Source organism: Pelophylax lessonae (assembly GCF_965119305.1).
Source record: "Pelophylax lessonae genome assembly, chromosome: 3".
Lineage (NCBI taxonomy): Eukaryota > Metazoa > Chordata > Amphibia > Anura > Ranidae > Pelophylax > Pelophylax lessonae.
In genome coordinates, this window is record NC_138770.1 from 147,724,348 (window position 1) to 147,740,581 (window position 16,234).

General features: G+C 44.6%; 1 protein-coding gene across 1 annotated transcript in view; it reads right to left on the reverse strand.

The window, feature by feature from the left end:
- Nucleotides 1–3,261: 3,261 nt before the first annotated feature.
- Nucleotides 3,262–16,234, reverse strand: part of ASAP2 (ArfGAP with SH3 domain, ankyrin repeat and PH domain 2) — a 460,853-nt gene continuing 447,880 nt past the window's right edge. Inside the window, exons 27-28 of the mRNA XM_082252497.1 lie at nt 9,405–9,527; nt 3,262–3,887 (exon numbers count right to left, since the gene is read on the reverse strand). Coding sequence (XP_082108623.1) covers nt 3,813–3,887; nt 9,405–9,527 — 198 coding nt within the window. The 3' untranslated portion in view covers nt 3,262–3,812. The remainder of the gene's footprint in view (nt 3,888–9,404; nt 9,528–16,234) is intronic.

Sequence of the window (16,234 nt, forward strand, 5' to 3'; positions counted from 1 at the left end):
TTCCTCTTGTCTCGCTCCCAGCTCTGACCTCGGATTGTTCACGGATCTTCTCTTGTCATCTGCCCTGTGTATGACCCCGGCTTGCCTAACCACGACTCTGCTATCTGATCTGCTGACCTCTGGCTTACTGACCTCTGCTTCTGTCCCCGACTACGCCTTTGGCTGTGCCTTGTCTGCTGTGATCTGCCTTGGTGCCCACCTGCTGTACCCAGCCTGCAGAACCTGCTTCCAGTACTTACCTGTTGATCCTGCCAGCTGCACTCTCCATTACAAACTACTTCCAGCCGTGTGCAGTCTGCAACTACCACAGCACTCCTGGGTCCTAGTGCTCACCTCCTCTGGTGTTCACCTGCAGAGATATATTCCTACCATCAACCCTCATCTGGGGCACAGCTGGCAATCCCTGCTACTTTGGGCTTCGTGCTTCCTGTTACCACCTTCAGGGACACCAAGCACTCAGCCGCAAGGAGAGCCCTCTCGGCATTTCGGCTTCAGGACCAGGTACGTGACACCCCCCACATAGCGTCCTAGACGCGGTAGAGCCCCTGCAGGGATCGGGAGGAAGGCGAGCCCCAGACACACAGACATGAGGGGATACCACAGACCCAGCAGACTGCCATCAGACAGAGGCCCCACACAGAATGTACTTACCGTACCCGACGGCGTGTGCGCCTCTCATCGACGGGAAGCCTCCCACCCCAGGTGGTGGGGGTGCCGTCTGCCAAAAACGCAGGACTCTAGCAACGCAGGGAACCGCGGTTGAGACGTCCAAGCGAGGTGGCCACCTAGCGGGCTTTCGTCCCTGAGGACAGGGACAGGTCGTTTGTGAGGCCAGGGCGTACGCATAGCCTGCTAGATGCTCGATGGGGCTGGGATTCCATAAGGCCCTCTGTCCTGGAACACCAGGACGACCAGTCCGACTCCCAGCTCCGCAAACACTGTAGTCTTCCGAAGATCCGACTAACTAAGCGCAGGAACAAATAAAAAGCTAGTAGTGCTAGAGAAAAAACACTTAGCATAAAATAAAAGTAATAAAATAGAAGAAGGCTGGGACTGTAGCCCCAGCACAGGGAGAGCCTATCTTACTCCTTAACTAGGCAGAAGACAAACTGAGTTGGGAATGCTGAAAGCAGGGGGGTATTGGACCAGTGGGACAGCCCCCATAGGTGTGTCTATGTAGATTACTTTGTTTTTAACAAGTCTTATGCCTAGCTTGCTCCTATGGATAAGAGGTCAATACCCATTGGTGAAGACTGAATGAGTGGGCGGCGACTGTCAGAGGACGTAAGAGAAATAACACTTTCTGTAAAGTAATAACAAATTTGAAACGTTTTTCTTCATTTTTTGATTTGGAATAGACTGTGCAGTGTTCCCAATGCATTTGCGTGTATGGAAACAAAAGCTATTATAAGGATTTTGAGCTTTAGCCTCTTTTGTAAACATACTGCTATATTTTTTTTTAACACAACTGTATATAACATTTACTTCCTGGCATCCATCTGCACTTAGCTCAAGCATGCAGACAAGAGGGCTTAGTTTAGAAAGTCCCCTCCTCCAGGTGAAAGAAAAAAAATGCCATAAAGACTCAGGGGATGTAGGACATAATTTTGGCCACAAAATAAAAAGACAAAAAAACAAAGAAAAGTGGAAAAAAAATAAGCTTAAAATATACTGTACGAACATTATACATAATATACATGCATATCAACATAGTAAATTCTTACCCTGCCTTGAGTTCTCCAAAAAAAGAAACCCTGTCACCAGACCATTCAACAAACAAAATTTTAGGCATTTAATTTACCTGTTCTAGCACTGAGAATTCTGCAGGACTCTGCCATCTTGGATGCAAATATAGCAGCCTCAGTTGTCACTCATGTGACACACTATAGATTTCCCTTCCCCTCCTCCTACCACAGAAGCTATATAAAAGGTTATGTATTGAGGAGCAGAGGAGCTTGGCCAACACAGAGTAATAAGACACTTCCAGAAGAGAGGGCTGGGCCAATAAATTAACTTCAAAAAACAGTATCTCTCCTGCGCTCGAGTGGTGTGCAGAAAGGAAAATGATCTAGGTGTTTTTTTTTTTTTTTTAGGAACAAATGGAGTGGTCTTGCTGCCCTCCTCAGGACCAAGGGTATCCAAAAAGCACCACAAGAAAACAACAAGAGAAGGGCGCATCGACCTTGTGCATTACCACTAAAAAAGTTTATTAAAATCAAAGAAGGTAGTGTACAATATACTCGCAAACATAGTATATGTACAAGCATGTAGGAAATAGGGACTCCTAGCTTCCAGGACACTTCTCTACTGCTGGATAGCGTGATGACATCTTCACAACCTTGTACGCTACCTTCTTTGATTTTATTAAACTTTTTTAGTGGTAATGCATAAGGTTGGTGCGCTCTTGTTGTTTTCCAAGAAATTAACTCTCCTGGAGTAGTCCGTTTTTTTAGCTAAAAGACGCATTGCAAGCAAAGAAAAAAATACATTTATGGAAAGGAAAACACTACAAGTAAGCATTTAAAATACTTGATTATACTGTGTTTTGCCTGCAATTTTTAAGCCTAACTCCAAGAAATTATAATTGCAGTGGGGTCTGCACTCACACTGCATGGGTTAACTGCTCATTTTGACTAAGGAAAAGGAGAAGTGCCTTTACCTACTGATCCTCCGCTCCTCCAGGAGATGGTGCTCCACCATGCTTCAGCGATGGACTATCCCTTGGCCTTTTTCACGCCCATTTCAGGGCTATGGCCCCTCACTGGTGTTAATGACTTTAGGACCTTAGACTGGTGGAGCATGGGGGAGAAGATGCTGTGGGATTCTCTGATATATGAACAACGAAACTGAGAGGCTCACATTACCGGTAATTGCGTAGAAAAGCTCCATTTGCAGACCATATAAAAGGACAGGGAAGTCACTGAGCAGTTCACCAGATGTATTGAGATCAGATCTTCATGCAGGCACTACTAGCCTGCCTGACACCAACAATAGTACTTCCAAGAACGCTCGGTGCTCCCAGTGAGGCGTGTAGCCTTCCCAGGCTGCCCACAGGAAGACCTTGCACCAATAATGAGAGGAGATGAGACAGCTTCTGTCTGCTCCATGATCCGTAAATCAACAGTTTTCACATTGGTGCATAAGCCTGAAAACTGATTTATGAATACAGAGCTGCATTTGTTTGCATCTTTTATATCTGCTATTAAGATTTAATACAAAAAATGACTCAAAAATGATCACTCCAAATTCAAAGTAGGCAGCATAAAGGTTTATTCGATTTGTCTGGTTATTTTTTAGCAAATCACACAGAGCTAAACGATTAATTCCATAAAAAAGTAAAGTTATTATATAGAAAAACATTTTTTCCCCTAAGAGTTGTTAACCCATTAGCTGCAGATGAGTCTATAGTGCATTGCCCTGCAATGTATTTCAGTTCCTCTTTAAAAAGGAGTGGGATCTATGGACAGAGACACCATTACTAAACCATTAATCATAGAAAGTCAGGGTCATATAAAAGATCCTGGGAGTTTAAGACTGCAGAAATCTCTAGAGTTCAACAAAAATATCTACATCCGATTGGCAACAAACTTCCGTACAGGAACAATAAATATACACTGAAGTGGGAGTCTCGGCAAAAGCCTCTCCTCTGTACCTCTGACAGCAGGAGTGTGTAAAGGTAATGAACAGAGGTTAGAGTTCAGCTGCCAGTCATGGTGCATGGCTCTAGCTCTTCAATATTCTGGGGGTCAGTACGCTGGGGGTCCTCTGCTCAGCTGGACTCGGAGACACAGGTCCTCGTATTCCCGGATGGCTTATTCTACAAAGAAGTGTACAAAGGACACAGGAAACGCACCTCGTCGTGATGGCTCGCCGTCTATATGTCCAATCTGTGAAGTAAATTTAGATACAAAATGAGTCAAACATTAAAATCCTACTAGATGTAATATTATGGCTGGCTAAAAACTAAATCCAGACATTGATTGAAAAGTCATTACATTAATTGTTTCCTAATGTTAACGTCCCCTTAAAGCAAAAATCCCCTCCCCTTTTTTCTTTAAGGCTTTCTACATAACTTTTTCCCCAGGAGTCTTTGTTCCAGTCCATTACATCATGAGTCCTCTTCTTAGTTCAATAGTCCTGAATGTTGCAGAAAGTGCATTCTCTTGTGGGTCCAGGGCATACTCATGGCACACCAACGGGTAAAGGCCCATTATGTTTTTGGTTCATGTGTATGGAGCTGAATGATGTTCGGTTTCATCCCCCCCAGAAGAGTACCAACGCTGGATAACAGAGGCAGGGAGAGTGAGGCAGTGCTTGAGAGGATGTGAGTATTGAAGTCCCAATTTTTTTTTACAGGGGTATACAAAATGCTGCATACAGATGTACATAGTGTCAAGTTCTGTGTGCTTCTGTACACAGCAGTATGTATACATATGTGCTTATTCACACAGCTGTGCTGGGCAGCTTCTTGTCCCACTACGTTCGCCAGCGTGAAGAAAAAAAATTGACATACCTGTACACAAAGGTTGATTTACTAAAATTGGAGAATGCAAAATCATGTGCAGCTTTGCAAAGAAACAAGTTTCCAGGTTTTTTTATTTTTCTAACGCTTAACCCCTTTCCGCCCACGCTATGGCGCAGTGGTATTTAAACTATGGCCCTCCAGTTGTTCAGGAACTACAATTCCCATCATGCCTAGTCATGTCTGTGAATGTCAGAGTTTAACAATGCCTCATGGGATGTGTAGTTCACCAACAGCTGGAGGGACGTAGTTTGAGGATCCCTGCGGTATAGCCAAAAACGGCTACAGCGCAGGCTTACATTGCATCCATTGCGCTGCCCTTTAGACTCCGTTGATCACAGACTGGGGTAAAGGGCCAATCACATCGGCCCTTTACCACGTGATGAGCGGTGTCCAATGACAGCTGAATACGGATGTTAACACAAGCCAGGTATTGGCTTTCCTATCCTCACACCGACAGCATGAGGAAGGGAGAAGAGAGCCGATAACCAGCTTGTGTTAAATGGACATCTGCACTGATTATCAGTGCAGTCCCAAAAGTTCCCACCAGTGCTGCCAATCAGTGCCACCACATCAGAGCACACCAGTGCTGCCTCATCAGTACACATCAGTGAAGAAGAAAAATTACCTGTTTGCAAAAGTTTATAACCAACTATGAATGTTTTTTTCTTCAAAATCTTTGGGCTTTTTTTTTTTTTTTAACAAAAAAAATAAAAAACGCTGTGGTAATCAAGTACCACTAAATAAAGCTCTATTTGTGTGATAAAAAACAATAATTTCATATGGGTACAGTGTTGCAGAACCGCGCAATTGCCATTCAAAATATGACAGCGCTGAAAGCTGAAAATTAGCCTGGGCAAGAAGGGGGAAAAGTGCCCAGTAGACAAGTGATTACAGAAAAGTTCACTCTTATGAAAAAAACAGTTACTCTTACCGGTAACGTCTTTTCCAGGAGTCTTTCAGGACAGCCACCTTTGAGTGTCAGGTTGCCAGGAAACCAGACCACACAGGAATGCAGGTAAAATAAAGCAGTTTATTGGAGCAAACAACAATAAACGCACAGCAAGAGTGAGGAAGTGGGAGCAGGAACAAGCCGGGGTCAAGTCCAGAAGCGGGTAGTCATCCAAGCCGTGGTTGAGTTCATAAGCGGGTAGTCTGCCAATGCCGGGTCGAGAGCCAGGACAGTGGTCAGCCAACCTAGGTCATACATGGAGGAACAAGGATAACAGAAGACTGCTAGCAGAGATGCACCTTGGAGCACAAACACAAGGGCAAGGACTGCAACCCATCAGGTGATAGATATAGTCAGTCGTGCAGCATCATCACTGTGCAACGCCCAGGCAGCAGGCAAGTGATGATGCAATCTGAGTCTATAAGAGGCAGCAGTCTGCACATGTCCAAAATGGATGCCAACAGGAGGGCAAGGTAAGACCTTGACACAGAGACCTTGGCCCCTTCCTTCTCAGGAAACACCACCTCAACCATGTATATTTAAACCTCATGTCAGCCGGTGCACTCCAGTTCTCCAAGAGTACCTCTGGCCAGCAGGGGAGACACAAAGACATATCATACCAACCTACATTCTTCTGACCGCCATATGTCCAGAACTACTTCGGGTGGGTAACGGTGCTGTCCCCCTTCGTCTTTCAGGACAGCCATTTCTGAGTGTATAGGTGAGTAATTACCCCTAGAATTGGACCACCGCTTAAAGGACTTTGCGCCCAAAAGCCTGATCTTTAGCTGACAACAGGTCCAGCCTTTAGTGCTTGATGAAGGTCAAAAAACTGAACCAGGTTGCTGCCCGACAGATCTGCTGACAAGTTGCCACAGCCCTAGTGGAATGTACCCTGATACCCACGGGGACCTCCGACCCGCTTGAAACATATTCCTGGCTAATGGCTAACCTAAGCAATCTGGCTAAAGAATGCTTAGAGGCTTTAGAACCCTTTACTGAGCCAGAAAATAGAATAAAGGAGGAATCAGACTTCCTAAATTCCTTTGTTCGATCCAAGTACTGTAGGACACACCTAACAGCTAACTTATGATAGTTACTCTCCTGTTCACTCACAGGATTCGAACAGAAAGTTGGTAAAACTATTTCTTGGTCTCTGTGAAACTTCGAGGCCACTTTTGGTAAAATAGCCAGATCTGTCCTAATTGCAATGCGATCGGGAAAAACTTGTAGAAAAGGAGCTCTAACAAAAAGAGCTTCCAATTCACTAACTCTTCTGGCGGTAGTGATCGCCACTAAAAAAACTGTCTTGAGGGTTAAAAACTCGACCGCACAAGACTTAATAGGTTGAAATGGCTCTCCTAAGAGAGCCTGTAGAACCACGGATAGATTCCACATAGGAAAAGAGGGATTGCTCACTGGTCTCTGCCTGTTTAAGGCCCTGAAGAATGGAATCACCCAAGGGTTTTCGGCTAAGGATACTTCTAAAAAGACACTTGACTCTTTAGGGTTTTGACAGCTAAAACTTTATCTGCCTCACTTTGCAGAAATTCCAGCACTGCCACTGGGCTGCCTACATCCAAAGAGCTCCAGCTGTTAAAACGCTTCCAGGTCTTAAGGTAAATGGCCCGTGTTTCCTTTTACCTGCTACTAAGCAGTCGCCACCAAGTAATCTGAAAACCCCTTGCTTTTCAGCAACTCTTCCTCAGAAACAAGGCTGCGAGATTCCAGTACTCCACCTGGAGACAGGAAACTGGACCCTGAAAAAGAAGAAGGTCCTCTCGAACTGGTAGAATCAAGGGGGTTCAACGGCCGGACCCTTCAGGACTGAAAAACATGGTCTCCTGGGCCAATGTGCTGCAATGAGGATCAGGGTAGTGCCTTCCTTCTGAAACTTCATCAGGACCGCTGGTATTAGTACAGGCGGGGGGAAGGCATAGCATCTGGAGAAATGCCAGCTCTGAGCGAGCACGTCCACTCAAAGCGCCCCGTCCCACCTGTTCAGGGAGATAAAGAGCCATGCTTTCGTATTCTGCCAAGAAGCAAACAGATCCACACATTGCACTCATGTAGGTGAACCGCCGACGGGGAGAGCACCTGGGCTTCAGCCCACTGAAGAATTCCTTCTGCCAGAGCCCACAGAGGCTAGCTCCTCGTCTCCACTTGTTGGTTGACATAAGCAACTGCTGCGGAATTGTCTGAGCGGACCTGCACATTGTGTCCCTATAATTCTGTCTGGAAGGCTCTGAGAGCCACCTTGATTGCTCTCAGTTCTCTCCAGTTTGAAGATCGCTTTGAATCTTCATTCTTCCAGGACCATTGCACCAGTCGGGAGTCAAAGTGTGCTCCCCAACCTGTGCCACTTGTAACCATAGTGATGACTCTGGATACGGACGGGACCCATGAGAGACCCTGAGACAGGTTTGAGACCCTTCACCACCAGAGGGATCTTTTTTATCCGTACAGGTACATGTATCAGGGAATCCAGAGAGCACTGGGTGCAGTCCCACACCCCCATTCAATGCTATCCAATGCCTTGTGGGAGTCAAGAGATAGCAAAGCCCTGTCCCCAATATTATCAGGGTGTGACCGTAAGTTTAAAAATAACGAGTACGTTTACGGCCGTGGACTTTTGGGGCATAAAGCCTGATTGGTCAGCATGAATGATGGACGAAATTACTTTGTTCAACCGTAATGCCAAGACTTTGGCCAAGATTTTGTCGCTTTGGAGCAACGAGATGGGGCGAAAAGAACCTGGGTCCAGAGGGTCCTTTCCTGGTTTAAGTATAAAGATTATAGTTGCTCTAGTCATAGACTCTGGCAGGCTCTGGCTTCATCAAGTACTGTGTGTGGGGCAAGGTGTCAGACGCAAACAATTTAAAGATTTACATGGGCAAGCCGTCCACCCCCAGAGATTTTGAGTTGGGGAAAGAACTGGTCGCCCTCCTCTAGCAATCAAGGGGCACCTAATAGTAGTCAGGAGGCCTCCGAGAGAGAAGGTAAAGGGACACTCTGAATATAGATAATCAAAGTGCAGCGTCAAACTAAATCGCAAAATAGATATCCCATAATAAAACTGAACAAAAAATGTGAAGAAATATATATATATATAAATATATAACCATAATAAAATGACAGTGCAGTCCAAGGGAATAAAGTCCGCAGAATATAAATCATTTATCCCAGTGCAGTGAATAATCACAGAACAGGGTCATGCCACCTTCAGTGCTCCAATCTTAAATGTGAAAACCTTCCACCACTTGTAAAAATTACTGCTTACCAGAACATATGGACTTAGTTACCCACACAGGTCAACCACGTTTTGAATGTGTCCAGGAGTTGTACTTGAAGACTCCAAACGTTTCCACACGCAACAACGCAATGAATCCGCTCCAGATAGATTGGTGTCAAAACAGTGCATTGGACCATAAAGATAGAGAAAGGCTCCACCTTACATACAGTGTAAACTGTATCTTCAAAATATATTTAAAAAAGTAGGAAAACTTACATCATTCCCAATAAACAAGCACTTGTAACATCCATAGAACAGCCATAGAACTTATTGGGCACATGTTTTAAAACCAGCAATATTGGCTGATGATGCTGCCCTTATGTTTGTCATGGGAGAATTATGGACACAGCCACTGTTGACCTTTGCTCCTAAAATAGTCGCTGTCTGGTTATCAGACTGATACGATGGTATCAATGCTCCCAGAATCACTGGCATGGAACAAAAATAGTGAATTATAGGAATTCTGACACTTATCTGCAGAATGAGTCTTCTGGATCTGTGATTCAAAAAGCATTGATACAAGGCATAGCCAAGCAACAATCATTTTGGTTAGGATGCAAGCATAAGCAGTCTCTACGCTACTGTCATGACAAAGTCACTTTAACTTGTCCACTCTGAGCCCAGAAGAGTCTACTCACCCACCACTCCTGGTCCTCTTCTCCATCTACCACAATGATCTCCCCCTCTACGAAGGTCAGCTCATCTGGATTGTCTGCCATGCAGTTGTATACTGCTTTCCCTTTTTTGATCTTTGGTTTTGCCTGTAAGTCAACATATTTTACACAGTCATCAAAGCCTTTGGTTCTGACTTGCAATGTTAACAAGGAAATAGCAATGCAACATTTCTGTCAATTTTTTAATCAAAAGCTTCATGACTAAGTTATTGCAAATTGTTGCACACCTTAGGGAAAACTCACATACAGCCTTAAAGCGGATACTATAAAAGCTGTAGCTGTAAAGTAAATTAGCATTACATTTCAATGAGTACAATCTATTATTACAGTGATTAGTAACTACACCTAAGGACAGTGAGTTGCCAGCCCTAACAACACGGTATCATTTAGAAGATGTAGCCCACACATATGAAATGTGGATAAAATATCTGGCTGGTAAAAGGACAGGTGCATAAATATGTACCCTTGTATCAGCTGAGCATACATGTGAACCTAATCTCAAAGGAAAAGCCAACCTGAGATAGGGGACTCAATCCGTCTCCTAAGATGGGTCAACCAAGGTGTGTCTGCACAGGTCACACAGTGTGACCGAGGTGTCTGCACAGGTCAGACAGTGTTTATTATTATGTAACCTTCTCTCAAGCTAACAGATGGTGAATGTCTTGTGTATTTACATATACCTGTTAGCTCTTGGGGTGTGAGCGCTTTCAAACAACAATGGACAAAAACTAGGGCCAACCATACACGGAGCAAATTTCTTTCCTGCAACCATGCGTTGCTTCACTGCCGGAAGAAGACAATGATCATCACTAGCGGCTATAGCAGCTGCTAGCGATAATCCATAGTTACATACATAGTATGTAGTAATCTCGGCTGGTTAAGCAGAACAGTGTATGGCCGGCCTAACTGTTATAGGGATCGGAGGTGATAAATACGGTTGTCTTTTTTAACAGTAAAAACCAGAAGCAATAATTTAGACTTCAATTCACTAAAGAGGACTGATACAGATATAATCAGCCAGTTCTTTATTCATTAAAATCAAGAATAGCAACAAAATGCCTACACATTTCGCTTTACGGAGCCCTATTCATGGCTATTTTTCCGTATTTTGTAGCTTTCAGTAAATACTTTTTCATCCCACAGGCAGTGAATGTCAAAAGCCAAATCACCCAACAGCTTTAATCAGTTAAAATGTCTCCCCTGTGTGATTTGGGCCCTGTTCACATGTTTTAGGTGTGGTGCAGTAAGAAAAGTCCTGCATGCTATATCTTTAATGCGCTTTCCTCAACATGTATGTTTTATAGAGTTCACTGGTAGCGGCCCTAAAATGCATGGAAAAACCCACCTAAAAAGCAACACACCAAAAATGCACAATGCAGATGTGAACCGGCCCTTAAAGTATACAGCTGTCGGGTGATTTGGCTTTTGATGCCCACCACCTGAGGGATAGAACAGTATTTAGGGCAAGCAACGAAATACAGCAGAACAGCCATGATCAAGGCTTTGTAAAGTAGAAACATGTAGGCATTTTGTTGCGTTACTTTATTTTTTTGAACAATTGGCCAATCCTACCTAGTCACCAGCCTTTGACGTTTCTGGACTAATTATTTTTTTTTAGGTCAGATACATTTTATTGAAAATATAAGGTTTTAAATACCTACAGCAACAAGCAAGCTTCTCAAAGTTTACATGTCATGTCTTGGAGGTCATAGCAAAAAAAAATACATGCAACGCGAACGTTATATACTTTAGCTGCTTACAGCAAGACAGCCTAACAAAAACTTCACTCATCTTCGGTCTACAAATTTGATGGTTGTGTATATGCCTTTCCACCTATGCATACACCTATATGCACTCACATGCATACACATGAAGAGTCAGCGCAATTATCATGGAAGTACAGTTACTTAACAAGCTTAGGGTACCTCCACATTCCACAATGTACAAAAGAGAACTTGCAGTAGTGCTGTAGCACCTCGGGCAATTCAGGCTTTCTGAACTAATTTTGGACTGACAGAAGCCTTGCTGTAAAACTGACAACCAAGCTAGCTTTAAAGGCCCAGAGGTATAGCAAGGCTGTTGCGAGTGTCGTATACTCTAGAAGATACTTCGACACATCAAGATGCGTAGCTTCATAAGAGACTTTATTTACGCTAGTGACTCTGGGGATGGCTTTTATGGCAGAAGAGGACTGTGCTGTACTGCTGCAATGTAACTAGAATAGAGCCGCTGTATCTGGACACCTTTCAAGGATCTGTCCAAACAGATCGCCCACACTACTGATGTAGGTTTGCAAAGCTGCTACAACATACTATGGGAAAAGGTTAGACACTTCCGGACCGCCCACTGTATATATACACGTCATTTCTTTGACATTGGATACCGTGGTTATGGCAGCAGCTAATTGACATAGCCCCTGTATTTTTTTTATACAGTGGGTGACCATCTTTCAAATAAAAGTGGTCCCGGTGGCGGATTCGCCATGGGATCACTTTTATGGGCAGCAGAAGAGGTGCCCCCGACAGGTAGTGGCGGAAATAATCTGATCCTGTGGAGTGATGGGCAGGAAGTCGAGTAAGGGAAAGATGGCCCCACTTGACTCTATGCCCTTGGAGGACAGGAACAACGTCAGACGTCACTTCCACCTAACTGCCTTAGAGAGCCTGATTTTTTTTTTTTTTTTTAGGCAAATGTAAGAGGACTTTTCTTGCTTTTAGGTGTTAATGTGAGATCTGAGGTCTTTTTGACCCCAGATCTCCCATTAAATAGGCCCTGTCCTGCTTATTTCTAATAAAAGGGATATTTACATTCCTTGTAATAGGAATAAAAGCAATCAAAAAAATAAATAAATTAAAAAGGGACAGTATAAAAATAACAAGTAAAAAAAAAAAAAAACATGTAAACAGTGTTCAAACCACACTATGAGGTATCACCCCGATTGTTAGAGCGAGAGCAATAATTCTAGCGCTAACCTGTAACATTTTTTTAAAGAGTCGCATATGGAGATTTTTAAGTACCGTCGTTTGTTGCCATTCCACAAGCGTGCGCAAATTTAGAGCATGACATATTGGGTATCAATTTACTCGGTGTAACATCAACTTTCACATTATACAAAAAAATTGGGCTAACTTTACTGTTTTCTAATATAATTTAAAAAAAGTGTATTTTTTTCCCACAAAATTGGATTTTTTTCTTACCGTAAAATCCTTTTCTCTGATGTTTATTGACAAACCGCTCCAGAATCTTCTTCACCATTGGGTTATGCTGCCCCCTACAGGAGTGGGATACTAGGCATGAAAAATCTTTACCACTCCTATGGGGCAGTCCCAGGGGATATACTCCCACTTCCTGCTATAGGCACTCCGTTTTGTTGCAATCAGTGGCAGAAGAAATTTAACCCAACTCAATAGAGAGGTGGGTGCTGTGTCCGTCAATGAACATCAGAGAAAAATGGATTTTTGTAAAATCTTACCGTAAAATCCTTTTCTCTTAGCTCATCGACAGACGTAGTCCTCGGTGATACACCACCTTCGGGTTATGTTACCTCCGCAGGAGCAGGACTAGACAGGAAATTAAAAAGCTCTGGCCACACCCTAGGGGCAGTCCCAGAGGGTATATCCTCTCTCTCTCTGCCTCAGCAAATCAGTTATGTGAAAAAGCAGTGCTTAGAGAATTTAACCCAACCCAACTCCAAAACAGAGGGGCGGGGACTACGTCTGTCGATGAGCTAAGAGAAAAGGATTTTACGGTAAGATTTTACAAAAATCTATTTTTCTCTAGCGCTCATCGACAGACGTAGTCCTCGGTGATACACCACCTTCGGGACGTCCCAGAGCAGTATCACAACTGAGGGGTGGGAAAATGGAAATCAAATCCCAATCTAGAAGGCCCAACCGGTGCCAACTAGAAGTTTACAATGCTCATCCTTAATGATGAGACTCAACAAAAGAGAGAAAAAAATTTTTCTTTTTTTTTTTTTTTTTTTCAAACAGAAAAAAACCCTCGAGGTAGACCACCGGTCTCCTCAAATTGCGGCCTGCAAAACCTTGCGGCCAAATGAGGCATCCGCCGATGCCGTCACATCAATCTTATAGAATTTAGTAAAGGTATGTACCGACGACCAAGTGGCCGCCTTACATACCTGGACCACTGACGCCTGATGGCGAAAGGCCCAGGAAGTACTGAGCGCTCGAGTGGAGTGCGCCCTAACAGGGAACGGAGGACTCTGACCCTTAATAGAATAAGCCTGTACCACCGTTTGTCTAATCCATTTGGCAATGGTCGCGGCAGATGCAGGCAAACCCTTTCTGGGGCCATCCGTGATCACAAAAAGTGAATCCGTCTTACGGAATGATTCCGTAGCTTTCAGGTATACCCTGATTGCCCGAACCACATCCAAGGAATGCAACGCATGTTCCCGATGATGCTTGGGCTGAGGACACAAGGAAGGTAGTACAATATCTTCATTCAGATGAAAATCTGAAACCACCTTAGGAAGAAAAGATGGCTTAGGATGAAGTACTACCTTATCCCTATGAATCACTAGGTATGGGGACTGGCATGATAATGCAGCCAGCTCTGACACCCTGCGAGCAGAAGTAATAGCCACCAAGAAGGCCACCTTCTGGGATAAAGTAAGCAAGGGAATCTCCCTGATGTTTTCAAAGGGAGGTTTCTGTAGAACCGACAAAACCAAATTAAGATCCCAGGGCGGTAAGGGCGCGCGGACTGGAGGAGCCAGGTGCCGCACCCCCTGGATGAAATTCCGCACCAAGGATTTGGTAGCTAAAGGTTTCTGAAAGAAGATTGCTAATGCTGAAACTTGACCCTTGATGGTGCTCAAGGCTAGCTTCTGCTCAACCCCTTGTTGCAAAAAGGCCAATATTCGAGACACCGAATAGGTACGTGGAGGAAATCCTAAAGATTCGCACCACGCAATGTAAGTCTTCCATGTGTGATAATAGACTTTGCTTGAAGTCGCTTTCCTTGCTTTAATAAGGGTAGGAATGACTGAAGTAGACAAACCTCTGTCCTTCAGTACTTGGGTCTCAATGGCCAGGCCATTAAAACCAGCGACTGTAAAGCACGAAGGTAAATAGGTCCTTGAGACCACAGACACTCCCTGAGACGAAGTTCCCACAGAACGTCTGCGACTAACATGTCCAAGTCGGCCAGGCCGGCTTGAAGAGGCCAGCCTAGAATTTCTAGGACCACTGGCGCTGATAGGATCTGAACCAGGCGTCCCTAGAGCTATCTGGCCCCGACCATCCGAGAAAGTCTGGTCGTTTTCTGTTCCCACACATTTATCAGATACCTGATTGTTATCAGGAAAGGTGATCTTTTCTGGTTGAACCTCAGGGACCGAAGTCACCCGACTAGAGGCTACTTGGCCTATCTGGTCAATCAGATCCGATTCCTGTGAGGTATCGGGACTAATCTTAGGAAAAGGTAAAGGAAAAGATCTATACAGGGAACGGTAACTACCGCTTCCTGTACTTAAATGTTGGAAGGGAAGAATCGCACCGGTAGTAGTGGTAGATGCTCGATCTAATGTCCTGAATACCGGTGAAAACGTCCCCCCACCCTGAAATCGGGTGGGGGCGCACCTTCAGGCTGTGTACTCCTTTACTTCGGGTTTGGCTGGGTTGGTCCTCTGCTTGTCCGACCATCCCTTCTTGAACCCTCCTGGAGGAGTCTTGCCTTTCCCGGGAGTACCAGCCGGGCGCCCTTTATGGGCGGTAAAGAAAGGTCCTCGCTTGTTGCGAGGTCCCTTAACTTTTGCAGCCTGTGGCAAAAAAGTACTCTTGCCCCCGGTGGCATCCTTAATGATTTCATCTAGGTTGGCTCCAAATAGACGATTCCCCTGAAAAGGGAGATTGGTCAAAGTCTTTTTGGAACCTAGGTCAGCTGACCAGCATTTTAACCACAGCACACGTCTGAGGATCACTGCTAACTTAGATGCATGCCCTAACAAGGGAGTAGTGTCCAAGGCTGCGTCACAGATAAACTGTAGCCCTTGTATAATCTGTTCCATCAAATCAGATGTCTCCTGGGGAATATCTTTTCCCCTAAGATCTTGGCGTACCATTTTCGCCCATTCCGTAAGTGTCTGGGAAACTAGACCAATAACAATTACTGGTCTAAATGCTGACCCTATCAGAGAAAAGATAGTGCGGGACTCCGCTTCTATCTTTCGATCCACCGGATCCTTAAAGGACGAAGTGTCCTCCACTGGAATAACCGTGGCTTTATTCAGCCTGGAAATAGGCGGATCTACGACTGGTGGTACCGTCCATTTCTTAATGATGGATTCCTCAAACGGATAGCGTCTAGCAATACGCTTGGAAATAGTAAAGGTACGTTTAGAATGCTCCCATTCTCCTTTAATCTGATTACCAAAACATTTAGGTACAGGAAAAGCCTTCGCCGTCTTGATGGGCTTATTAGTCCCAAAAGGCCTTTCTGTTTCAGTTGCCTCTGCCGGTAAAGCCTCAAGTTTTAAGGTTTCTTGCACTGCCACAACTAGTGCGTCCACCAATGCTTCTTCCTGAATTATAGCAGGAGAAGAAGCGTCCTCCTCACTGTCTGAGGGGGCTTTACCTGGGATAACAGCCCTTGCAGAGGAACCTGCAACTGCAGTGACCATCTCTGAATCAGAGTCAGAGGTGTCAGATAGTATAGGGGTAGGCGGGGGTCGCTTCCTTGACCCCCGTCCCTGACAGGCCGCCTCCACCCGAGCCACCATAGACTCCAAAATTGCTGTAAATGACTCTATACTCTGTGCACCGGCGGGT